The sequence below is a fragment of the Aspergillus oryzae genome, chromosome 5 (assembly GCF_000184455.2).
Source record: "Aspergillus oryzae RIB40 DNA, chromosome 5".
In the NCBI taxonomy this organism is placed as follows: domain Eukaryota; kingdom Fungi; phylum Ascomycota; class Eurotiomycetes; order Eurotiales; family Aspergillaceae; genus Aspergillus; species Aspergillus oryzae.
The window spans coordinates 1,580,568-1,593,354 of record NC_036439.1 but is presented as its reverse complement, the minus strand read 5'-3'; the positions used below and the strand labels follow the sequence as shown (position 1 = coordinate 1,593,354).

General features: G+C 44.6%; 3 protein-coding genes across 3 annotated transcripts; 1 reads left to right on the top strand and 2 right to left on the bottom strand.

Moving 5' to 3' along the window:
• Window positions 1-1,533: 1,533 nt before the first annotated feature.
• Window positions 1,534-3,039, top strand: AO090701000286 (uncharacterized protein; the record flags this gene model as incomplete). The annotated part of the gene is made up of 1 exon (XM_001823099.3): window positions 1,534-3,039. The coding sequence occupies one exon, from the start codon at window positions 1,534-1,536 to the stop codon at window positions 3,037-3,039; it is 1,506 nt and encodes a 501-aa protein (XP_001823151.1).
• Window positions 3,040-5,917: 2,878 nt separating this feature from the next.
• AO090701000288 (uncharacterized protein) lies at window positions 5,918-9,575 on the bottom strand (the record flags this gene model as incomplete). The annotated part of the gene is made up of 2 exons (XM_023237389.1): window positions 5,918-9,041; window positions 9,064-9,575. 2 exons carry the CDS (start codon window positions 9,573-9,575, stop codon window positions 5,918-5,920), a joined length of 3,636 nt encoding a protein of 1,211 aa, XP_023092069.1.
• Window positions 9,576-10,553: 978 nt separating this feature from the next.
• On the bottom strand, window positions 10,554-11,259 carry AO090701000289 (uncharacterized protein; the record flags this gene model as incomplete). The annotated part of the gene is made up of 2 exons (XM_023237388.1): window positions 10,554-10,627; window positions 10,680-11,259. The coding sequence occupies 2 exons, from the start codon at window positions 11,257-11,259 to the stop codon at window positions 10,554-10,556; spliced, it is 654 nt and encodes a 217-aa protein (XP_023092070.1).
• Window positions 11,260-12,787: the final 1,528 nt, after the last annotated feature.

The following is a 12,787-nucleotide window of genomic DNA, read 5'->3' as shown; positions in this document are numbered from 1 at the left end:
GGTCTAAGAGAAGTATTCTATGGAGCGTGAGGATATAGGGTTAAAGCCGCTGACGTTTCTGATGGATCATAGGCGTCAGTATCCTTTTGAAAAGTCGCGTTACTTCGCTGATTCGTTGTGTTCTATTTTCCTGGAATTGCTGATAGTTTTCGGTTCAAATAGATAACAAGTTGGAATTCTAGTTGAGGGATTGACTACACTCGAGTTATAAAGAATACGTTGTCAGAAAACCTGATGTTCACAGCAGCTCTAACAAGAGTCTTGAGTTTATTGTCCAGATAGTAATGTAGTTACTAGCGGTCAAGCCTCGCGACATAGATAAAATAGTTCTGATGAGTATGAATATCTGGCAACATTCTAGGGAGAGGGCAATTGCCAATCCCATATGGTGGGAGCGATCAGGCTTACAGAATTGATATTCGAAGGGACTATAAGATGGTTTGTCATAGAGTTCGATCAAACAATTATACTTTCAGTCTCCTTTATTAATCCCGTTTGAAGGTATGTTGATTATCTGTTTCCGTTGTCCGATGCATGCCCTACAAGAAGTATCTTCCAAGTATTGTCGTTGTCTAAGTCCGGGGATCTCCAAGCTCGGTACCTCAACTGTTGGGCTTCGATTGAAGAAATAAAAGTATTCGAGCATCAATTGTAATGTGAAATAATGAAACGTCGAATTTGCTTATTATTGAAATATTATACCAAAACACACTCGTGTATCATCCGAAGTTACACTAGAAGAAGTTGTTCAGAGCCTTGCTTGCATACTGTGTTGCCCTACTTTTAGGTCTTATCAGATCAGATCATCCATTGTTACCATATCCACTGTTCGTGTACCGTACTATGTCATAAATGACCTACCTAACTTTTTGTTAAACACCTGAGGAGATAGGCTATGTGACGAGTTGGAAAATACATCTTGGAACTCGGTAGAAGACAAGGGGTCTGTGCTGAACAACTAGTGGAGATCGACGATCTTCTTCAGGCGCATTGGTTCGTGGGCTGAGAGCTGATTGCAGATCGCTTGGGTTTTTCTCCATTGTTTTAGTGCCTTTCCCTGTTTTCTATTTTTATCTTTTCTGTTTTTTAGAAACAAAATGTACGAATGGTTTCCTCTGCAATCTTGTGCTATATTTATAGAGATAGTGAGGTTGATTGTATTACATTGTGTGAGTTGTATGCTAGTGTAGGGCTGGATGAATGGTTCAGTCGATCTTAAAAACTATTGTAAATGTCACTAAATGATACGAGGATGGATAAAGTTTTGTCCCAAAGGTGGAGCCAATGATAAGTGAACTTCCATGTGATTCTTGGAGCAAGGGAAAAAGAAAACATTCAGGTTTTCAGCCCAGCCACCTGGATTGACAGCGAAATACTACCTTTTCCGCCGCAACACGAATCCGGCCATATGCACGCTGACGTGGTCGTCTGGCAGCATTCCGGAGGGGTCGTGGATGAATATTCACATCTGAGGACCACCACCGATCCATTTCTTTCCAACTCTATGCAGATAGAGATCAAGAATTCGGCCTCATGTCCATCCCCACAGTGAGACGAGCCTTTGGCTCGATTCCGAAACAAAGAACGCTCCAATCCATTCGAGGGCTATTACAAATCCAGACTCTCGGTCTGTTACTCCGAATCGCCATCTCATTCATCCTTCTACCGCTGGATAACGCCATTCTTTTCGCTACGTGCCTTGTCGGCCATTTTTCTGTTTTCCTCTCGCATTCTAATCCAGTCCATCGCCGGCAGGCCGCGCGACGTGATGTTCATTTCTATCCGAAAACCATTTTCATCACCGGCATTGACACCCCTTACGGGCTGGCCTTGGCACGATGTCTATACTATCACGGCCATCGGGTGGTGGGCGCCGACATCACAGATCTCCCATTCGCATCGGGTGAAGGCATGTCGAAAACACTAGCGACTTACTATCGCATCCCGAGGTCGCACTATGTGTCCCGCCTACTCGACATCATCCAGAGGGAGAAAGCTGATATCTGGATTCCTTGTTCGTCGCGGGCGAGCGTCCTGGAAGACGCAATGGCCAAACAGGCAATTGAAAGCCGAACTGCGTGTAAATGTATCCACCTGGACACGGAATTAGTCAATCAGTTTAGCGACACAGAATCCTTCACGCAGTATCTAGTCGAAAAGGAATTGCCCGTGGTAGAAAACTACCAAGTGCAGTCGCGCGACTCTATACACAAGATCTTGCATCGGTCGCCAAGCAAGGTCTACCATATGCGCCGACCAGATCTTGCCGTGAGCGACAACAAAGTCGTCACCTTGCCGAAGAGGACCCTAAGCATGACTTATACGGAAGTCAGCGAGATCCAAATCTCAAAAGATCGGCCATGGGTATTGCAGCAGCAAGCTCGGCTGGGGGAGTTCTTCGCCGAATTGCTGCTCGTTAGTGGACAGGTTAAGGCTATTAAGATTCGTCCAGCGGACAATCAACCTTGGGGCCATTCCCGCCTAGATGAGGGGCTTGCATTGGCAATTCACCGACTCATGGACCGTTTCGCATTTAAAGGGGGCCATCGGATGACCGGCCATCTTTGCCTGCGGTTAATGGTCGACGAAGAATTCGATGCTAACAATGTGCGCTACGTAACTCATATTGCTGGCTGCACTCAAGGCACGACCGCTGTCAGGCATCTTCTGGAAGAACCGTCGCCTTCATTGATTGATGGATACTTGGCGGTTCTCTCATCACAGCCTGATGATACGTCCGTAGACCTGGACAGAAAACGAATGCAGGCTAGAGCAAGCATATCGGCGGTCTCACGGAGCAAATTCACCTTCTACAAGACGCTCAAGCAATGTGATGTCCGGAGAGTGCTCCCCTCTCTATACCCGGTTGCCCAGCAACTCGACCATTTAGTCAGTCAGGGAAGCGATCTTTTGCTATTCTGGAAGGACCCTCGATTCACGGTCCTTGATCCACTACCATGGTGGTGGAATGCACATATCTATCAACCACTGAAAGGATTGGAAGTGGTATTGAGCAGGAGAGATGTCAAGAGACTGTAGGAGTACCTATTCGGTCACTCTTCTCTTGGCCCTACCTTTTCAATTTTTCTTTTATATTTATCGGCCAGTATTATTACCTTTCCGTAGCTGGAGATCTTTGGGATATAGGCATAAGGATCTCGGAGGGTATTATAGAGAGCACCAGATGGCGTCTTCAGAAATTATTGTTATTATTGCACATTGCCATGGACAAAAAAATGAGCGAAGCCTTTAACGAGTTGATATTATGATAATAAACTGGAATTTATTTGATTTTAGATGAGCTTCTGGGTTATCAGTACGCCATTTAGCACACATGTAGGTCCTAAAGTATCTCCGTGTTTCTAACAATAGGACTGCGTCTACTCTGTATCTCTGGTGATGGTGAATTACTACGGTAGACTGGATCTAGCTTATGGACGACTCGCGATTTTTTATTGAATAACTTGACGTATACCATGGAGCTAAAAGATGAATCTCCCTTGTACCTTGACCTACGGTGTCTGGCAATACTACGAAGACAATTCGTTTCTGTGGCAGAAGCATCAGGTTGAGGCGATACTGCAACATCGTGTGCATCGTATGCTACTGCTACCGATTCTTTTATAAACGGTAATACTCTCCATTCTCATTATGCTGGTAATTCAAATGTATCATTCATAATGTCACGGAATGCTAATTGATGTTATAAATAGTCTACAGAAATTGGAGCCCAAGCTACTACTACATCCACAAGGACAACAGGCGGCTCTTCAGCAACATCAGCGATTTCAGGTGCTGGTACAATACTTTCTTAAATATCTGTTTGGCCATGCTTGTGACTTTAGTTAGATAGCTCATCATAGACCATTGATCTCATCTTGCTAAGAAGACAGCAGATGATAGGGCGGTAAATATTGCAGGAATCAATAACACACCTTTAGATTCTGTGGCTGGATATTGTTATCAAAGATATATTGGTCGAGCAGCACCATTTACTGCGTCATACAAATGAAACATTCTAGCAAGCACAAGCCAAACCAAATAATCTAACATATCCCCTTCACAACTCACACTGTACCATCACATCCGCCATCCACTAAAAGACAAGGACCCAGCAGGCCGCTATCAAAATTGAAGAAGGCGTATTTGTCTGACTAGGGACATACATACTTCTTAGATTGCTCCTCGGCGAGCAACTCTACGAAATGCCATGTAGTCTCGTGCCACCTCTGGCATCACCGGTGCCTGCTTCCAGGGCGCTTTGAACAAGATTGGGTCTGAATCTGGGTAGGCGGACCTCTCTTTTGTGCGATGTTATCATCTAAATTCTTGCATGGCCGACCAGGGAACTAGACACTCGTCATCTAAAGGAGTTCCCCTTCACCACCGCCAAAGATGATCGAGTGACGCTGGTCGATACTCCTGGCTTCGACAACACGAGCATGTCAAATATAGACATACCTCGGAGATTGTGAAATGGATATCTGCATCACATTCAGCAAACGCCCCGGTAAATGGCGATATCTACCTCCATCGGATTTCAGATCCCCGCATAGCCCCTGCTGCAATAGCTAACCTCTGCATTTTCTGGAGTTTCTTCGGGGAATCTAACCTCCCTGCTGTTGCTCTGGCTTCGACACTCTGGGATGATGGTAATCTTTCGCAATCTCGGAGCACATATGAAGTACTGAAGTTCACATACTGGAAGGGTCTCTTGACAAGGGAAGCCGGACCTTCCCTTGTGACGATGGTCCAACTACTGGGAAGCTTGTGATCAAATACATCTGTGATCGGAAGCAACCGGTTGTATTTGACATCCAGAAGGAAGCTGTGGACCAGGGACTGCGCGTCGAACAGACAAACACTGGCACCGAGCTCCGGAGACCTTTGGGGAGATTTAACGGATTCAATCGATGGCGATTGATGCTGTACTCCATGTCTACAGGATCCAATTCACTACTAACTCATATGGGCAGCTTAAGTGCCGGAGGTATAGGAACTGATGTGGATATTGATAATGGTGTAATTCTTGGCATTTGAGTGGTTTTATTGCGAATTTTCTCTGTTCTATCTATTTTACAGAAAAAGCCTCGGTCACTACCACCAGTGCTGATGGAACTAGTCGAAAAAGCCAATTTACTGCTTTTTTAAAGGCATCACCCGCAGTACAGCTTTGCCACTATAGGTAGTGATGATTGCAGAGGTTCAGATGATAGGAGGGAAGAGGTAGTAAAACAAGGGCATGTAGACCCTCCCTGCACTGCTGGGATAAAGACACATTTTGCTTTTCTGGCTGGATAGAAGCTGATACTGCGGTAGAGATGATGAGTTAGAATTGGTCATCGCTATCTTGAGCGAATATGCGTTATCACCGTTTTCTTGATGGGGACATCGACTTCAGTGTAAGGGGACAAAAGGCCTGGTCTCTAAGGGGTAAGTGGTATCATGGGCTCCGATTAGAGCAATGAGTAGAGCCACAGAATGATATGCAATTGAAAGAGGAATGCCGAGCTTCTAAAAACCCAGTCCCTGTTTAGGCTGTGGTGTTCTCCGTTGTATGCGAAAGAGCATAGCTAGAAAAACGCCTTGCATGAAGACTATGAGCAAACTGCGGATATAAGCGAGAAAAGTTCGTTTCAGCACCTGGTGATGTCAGAATAGTGTTCCACGGCATTTCTTCACTCACATTGCTGTGGTATTCATGCAGATTAGACGGTGGAACTTACTGAAGTGGTCACGGCTGTTCTTCTGTGGCACGGTTAGAATGATGCTCTGTATCCAAAGAAGTGCTATACTGCTGTGTTCGCCCTCTCATATGACATATATGAAGGTCTCATTCAAATGGCCATGCTTGAATTTGAATCCATTCAACTATATAGACAGACTTGGTCTAATCAACAATTCAAGATAAAGTGAGCTAGTCTTCTTCTGCTTCTGTCTTGGCTTCAGCATTGTTGATATTCTGATCCGCGGCTCTTTTTGAGTAGAGGAAAGGCATCAAAACCTTCTTGTATGCCCGTTCATTCCTATCTGCACGCTGAATAAGGCCATCCGTAAGTTGGACAGTGGGTTTGCGTTTGACGAACTTCATGATGGAGTTTGCATTACCATATTCAAATAGTATCTCGATGAGCATCTCAGTAGCAGGAGCTGATATGTCTTGCCCAACACACAGATTGACCAACTCATCAATTTCCTCATCACTAAAGACCCCCTTTTCTTCTCTAAGTGGAAGGAACTCTAGTAGGATCTGCGAAATGTCAAATTCCCCATATTCTAGAAGAATATTTGAAATTATCGCTTTCTGTTGAAAAGAGAATCCATCGTTTAGCCAAAGCGCATCCCAAACCTTCTCTGTCATGGGTACCGCTGAACTCAGTCGATCGATGAATACCCGGATAGTCCTCGCATCGCCCCATTTGAATGATATCACTGAGATCATTTCCATAGCAGGAGCTGATATGTCTCGTCCAGCACATAAATTGACCAGCTCATCAAGGTCCTTATTTGAGAAGCCATCTTCTTCATGGCGTGGAAGGAACTCCACCAGGGTCTGAGAAACATCAAATTCTCCATATTTCAGAAGAGCATTCGCACCTCCCACAATATCCCTAAGGAAGTAACCATGATTTCGCCAAATCGCATCCCAGACCTTTTGAAGATTCCAATTTCGCTCCTCTTTCAGCAGGAGATCCAAGAGTATTGATTGATCCTTCAGAAAAGCTTTTTCCAAAATCTTCTCTGTAACGGGTACTACTGATCCCAGTCGATCCGTCAACATTTTAAAGGCCTGACCATCCACGCAAACTTCATCCAGAGCCCTCAATACAACCTCTTCAGTAACTGTGATATCGTTTCTTCGTAAATCTAACAGCTTTTCCATAGCACCGTACCCCTCCAATGCCATAATCAGAGCGTTCTGGGTCCCCACTGCATCCACCAGATTGTCGTCCATCTCTACTAGCCCTTCATCAAATAGTTTCGTCAGTTCCTGTAAGCTCACAATACCTTGCCCCAGAAGCCTCCCTATCAGCTGGCAATCCTGTATATGACGACCTCGTTTTAACCAGAGTGACAACAACACCCCAGACATATGCCCAGCTGCCTTAAAGACACGATCTGTCATTGGAGCATCTGGAAATTTGTTGAAAATAAATTTGAGTACTCTTTTGCGTTGATAAAAAGGTACTGCTGTTGCTGCTGCTGCTGATACCAATACTTCCTCTGTGATCGGCAGGTTTTGTTCAAGCTCAAGCAAATACTCCAAGGCAGATTCTGATGCCCGGACATTGCCAATTGCTGAGGATAAAATCTTCTCGTTGACTGGAATTTCCGAGTCCGCGTTGTTGATGACCAGTTCCATCATCTGTTGTGGGCAGTTGGAGTTCGAAGCAGCTGCGATCATCGTTGCCTCTGAAACATCAAAAACAACCAGTCCTGCCTCTCGTTTGTCCAAAAGCATTCGCATCAAGGGAAGACCATACAAACACCTTGCCACTTTTAGGATTATTTCATTTTCCAGAAAATAGCGCTGAGGGCATTTTGCCAATGCGATTTCCATCCTTTCCAGGCCTTTGGACCCCCATATGATGATACGCTGCCAAGTTTTCGAAGTGATTTCAATACCAGACACTCTTTCCCATAGCAAGCGAAACACTTCATGATCCCCATTAGCAGCAGCTGCGTCTACTAATTCCTCTGTGATTTGAATTTCATGACCACGGATCTGTAAAAGCAATTCCATCACCTTCGCTGGTGCACGGCGCACAAATTCCTTGACGATCTTTTGATTTAAAGGAACCGTAGCGCCCCAACGTTGAAGAATCAGCTCTGATATATCAGGAGTATATCTGGAATCAGCAGCCACTGACTCCATTAGGCCTTCAGTGATTTGGATGCCCTTTCGTCTCCTGTCCAAAAGTACTCGCATCGTTTCACCGCCATCACGATTACATAGCGCTGCGTCGAGAACGCTCTCAGTAACAGGAACCTCTAGCTTGTCTTGCCTATCCAAAAGAAGGCACATGAGCCGACGACCTGACCTTTCGTTCTCTGCTATGGCACTAACAAAATCTTCATTCAAAAGAACACATCCATTTGCAGTCTTGTCGTACAAGACTTTAGTGCTCAAAAGTAAGTCCAGAAGGTCTTCAACTTCTTCATGTGGAACATTATTGAGATCAATGTAACTCGCAATTTCCGAAGCTATTTTCGCTGAAACGCCGATGTTCCCCAGCAACAGCTTTACGAGAGTAAGATGACCATTCAGAGCAGCCACTCCAACTGTGCTCAGCCCCAATTCTGTGCAAGCGTTAGCCCCTTGTGAGAGAAGTCTCTCAACAACATTCTGCATTCCCATTCCACAGGCCAAGTAGATGGGCGGCTCAAAGGAGAAAAGACCTCTATCCCATGAGCTCATTGAAAAGTTATCTCGAGCCACACGCCGCCAGTTTAAGTAGACTATGCGCTCTTCAAACAGGCGATGTATCTTTTTCTCTAGGTCCCAGAATTTGGCATCAGAGTCAGTAAGCTCTGAAAAATGTCGGCTCCAATGTGCTGCGGCATACTTCAAGAGCGGCAGACCATGTACAGCTTCTTCAGTCAGAACCTCAGTTTTGTCAAGCAGATCGTCAAGGGCACGATTAGCTATGTCCATATGGCCACCATTTTTAGTTAACTGATACCAATGGACAGACTCTGAGACGACCAAAAATTCCTTCACTGAAAAATGGGCGAGTTTAATGGTACCATTCGATGGACTAACAGTCACCAAATAGGTAGTGCAAGTTCCAACAACATCTTCAGGATGTGGAAAGCCCACCACTGCTGCAACAGTCTCTAGCCTGAGTGGTTCAAGAGAGAAACTGAGCCATGTGAGTATTGAGCGCGCGTCCTCTTTTTCGTCTTCAGGAATGTCATGAAGGATTCTTTGGTATGTTTCTTCCAGAGTTTTTGGAATCGTTTCAAGTGATTCCGTGATTTGATCCCTTTTTTTGCATTTTTCGAGCCGTTTGATTTGTAGGTCAGCCCAGCGAAAACGTCTGGCAGAGGGAAGATCTTAACAAAATATTCTGCTGAGAACAACAGAGTGCATGACAATACCTTGGTTCCTTTGTGTCCAACAGCTTTGCCAAAATCTGATCATTGACCCCCTTTTCTTTTTTCCATCTGCTCAGCTTTCCATGATCGAGTGCATCGCGGACAAAAGCCTCGACATCATTATTCATTCGATCCTCGAGATCTATCTCCAAGCTCTCCTCCAGGTGACAGCGAATGTTTTCTTCGTATCGACTTGTTGCTAGAAGATGGATCTTTTCCCCGTGCTCGTCAATGAGACCCTTCAGAACCTGAAACAGCAAATCCCTCTCATGGACTTCATTATCGGGACATTCATCGAGTGCGTCAAAAATAAGAAACAAACGATCACCCGTATAATTGTTAATCACATCATGGAGAACTGTTGAGAGTTTGTCTTGGTCTGGCTCACGGTTATGTCGACCATGTTCTTCCCATAAACTGACAAGTGATCCTGGAAGCTCCTCAGGTACTAGTTGTCGAATAATGCTCCTAGTCATGTTTTTCACATTCTGTGTTTCGTCGCGACTGAATTGAAAGTACCAGTAGGAAATTATACTGGAAAGATCATTGCTGCAATGTTTTTCGATGTCTTGAATGATGGTAGAGCTGGGTTTATTAGTTTTTGGTCTTTATTATAGTGGTCGACATACCAAAGAATTGATTTTCCGCAGCCAGCTATGTTTACTCAGTTAAAAATATTACCACGACTGATAAACGAGTGCTTACCAGGTCCATGCAACCACAGAAATTTGCCTGGTGTAGCCTTCCATTCTCTATATTCATCTGAACTCAAAAGCCATTCACCAGTTTTGTGCGTTCGAACCCTTTGGTGATCATTCTGAGTATGAGAATACTGTATGTCAGACAACCACTTAAGAATTTTATCTCGTTCATCCGCTGAAATAATCAGTCTAGATCATTAGTAAATAAGGATGGGTCGTACAATTGACTTTGACTTTGATTGTCTCTGTATTCTGGTAGACCTTTTCGATACTGGCGAGTATTTCGTCACCTTTAGTACTTAGATCTATGAAGCATTAGTGATGCGAAGGAAGAGCTTGGCTGGGTAGCTCACATATGTAATTGTTGATTTGACTCCAATCGCTGACTTTCTTGTCCTGATCCTGCACGGCAGACTGGAGATTGTTCAATTCTGTGTCAGAAACTGGGAAGATACTGTTCCCCATGCGATCTAGCGCTTGTCAGCTTGAGCAACCACCAGGAGAACTAAATATGGGTACGTACTCAAACCGCTTGCATTTAGCCGCTTTTTCACCTCTGCTGTGTACTCGAGAATTGCTTTGTATACTTGTACAATAGCATCATCAAGCCCATCGGAGCTTGGTAGTTTCTCCTTGCGACGATGACCATTGAGTATAACGTATCGGGCCAGGATATCAGAAAGGAATTCAGATGATTTGAAAGCAGCTTCTTTTTGATCCACAGAATTTTTGGCCATCTAATTCAAGGTAAGCTTAAATGTTATAGTATATCAAAATAACTCTTCTTACCGTAAGTCCAAGCGTGACGATTCCCCACGCGCTTGAAGCTAGATACTAATCAATATGACACCCATTTAAGGTAGGCTTAAGGCTACTTACCATGGTTACTAGGATCAAAAGCTGCTATCCCTTTAATAATATCTGAACAGTGAATAGCCGAGTTGAGAATCTTTTTGGCCACATCGCGAACATTGACTTCTTTTCCATCATACTTCTTGAACTTCAGTCCTCCATTTTGATATGCTTTAAAGCTCTCTTTCGTTCTATCGATGACCTCTTTGATGGCATTTTCCGGAGATATAGCTTCGTCTTCACGCAGCTGTCCCTTTAAATCCTCATTCAGTTCGTCAAAGGCTCTCTGCCAAAGGTCTACATTACCGGGTTTTTCGCTTCTCTCGACCACTTTCTCATCTGCAGGCGTCTTCTTAGACACAGGGTATTCAGGGGTCTCGGCTTCGTCTTGTTTGTGATCATTCTTCAGTTCATGCAGAGCTTTCGGTCCAGTCTCTGGGTCACCAAATTCCCTGTCTTCTTTTAGACTGGTTCCCTTTGTATGCTGTTTGCTAATGGGAGACACGTCGGCGTCGACCCCATCATGCTTAGCCTCTTCCAGGCACTTGACATCGTCTTGTTGATCGGGGTTTCGAGTTTTCGAGTTTTTTTTCAGTTGGTGTCTCATTTAGATGGTTCGTGTCGTTGACAGGTTGGTCGACACTCGCATTTCTGGCGGCCTCAATCCGAGATTTACCACTTTCGGACACAACCCTATCCTTACCCTTTTGAGACAAATTGGCAGGATGGAAGTTTTCTCTGGTATCATCGCTTCTTTCTCTTTTGCGGAAATAGCGAAGTTTCTTGCGCAGTTTACCCAGCATTTTAAGTGTGATGCTTAGTAGACAAGAGTTGTGCTGATGGTTTACACGAACAAGAGTGAGGGGAAGAGATTTCAGCTCAGCGCTGGCACCCGGATGATAGATCAAAGCGTCTTGCATAAGACTGGCGTCGATCCTGACGCTAGCCAGCCTCGTTTCATACACGGCCTTCCTTCTATTGAACAACTTACACCTGGCTTTAGCTAGTCGATTGACAATAATCATAAGATTTGATTTCAATTAGTCTTCGGGGTTGATACAACGCAGTAGAGGCCGGGGATTAAATTTAAGATATTTCATTGGTATAAGTAGTATGGTGATGAAGATTTCTATATTGGTTGACTTCGCGAGGTTATGGTTGCTTTTTTTCTCAATCACCTGGAGTTACTCCGTATATCATATTCACACTGTGTCCGTATTGGTGACGATGTATATGCCTTGGTGAACCCAAATCATATTACATGTCGAGCATTTCTACATGGTAGACCTATATTGCTGCCTTCTACGCGGTGGATATTTCCCGTGGCCGTGATGGCATTGCTGTGCACTGCCACTACACGACAATGATGCTTGGAATACTGACGCCAAGGACCATCCACGGAGCTCAGTTGGTGCTGCCTTGCAAATTCAGCCTCTGCTAATCCTCTGGCTTTCATAGTGGTTGCCTTTAGACAAATGGATAGTGATTAAAAAGCATCAGTGCCTCAATGGTGCCCAAATAAGGACGAATATAGGTCAATGACGTGTTTTCCGATTGAGGCCCACAGCCGAGTCTGGATTATTGACAATAAAATGACCAGTGATTGGGTTCAATAGCGTTCATAATTACTGGATGCATTTAATGCACGTCTGCTTCTATTTCTGTGGCCATTAGGGCCACTAGACTGGAAAGGGTAAGGTCGGGTAACCATACACCCGCGTCTGTATGTACGGTAAAGGCATGACCTTCCTCAATATTTCCAAATTGATGATGTTCCTTGCATTGAGCTACATCTTGTTCATTCTTCTGTCTCTGGTCGCTCAATGTCAAGCTGTGGTTTAGATATGACCTTTTTGTTCATTCAGTAGTTGGGACAATTGCAAGCCACTTTCCCACGTCGGCTGTGTTGGCAAAGCCTCCGAGTCTCCATCCGTGAATTTTAGTGTCCGCGCGGCATCGATCGGGTTGCCCCGTTGATTGCCCTCGTCGTCCGTTTTTACAGCCTTCGCATAAACAATTGCATTCCACCACTTTCTGACGCTGTTCACGATCGGGTCCCGTTTTTCGTTTTTCCTTTTTTAATCCAACCACTATATTCCAACTTGCATATTTACGGTCTACTGTCAGTTACCAAG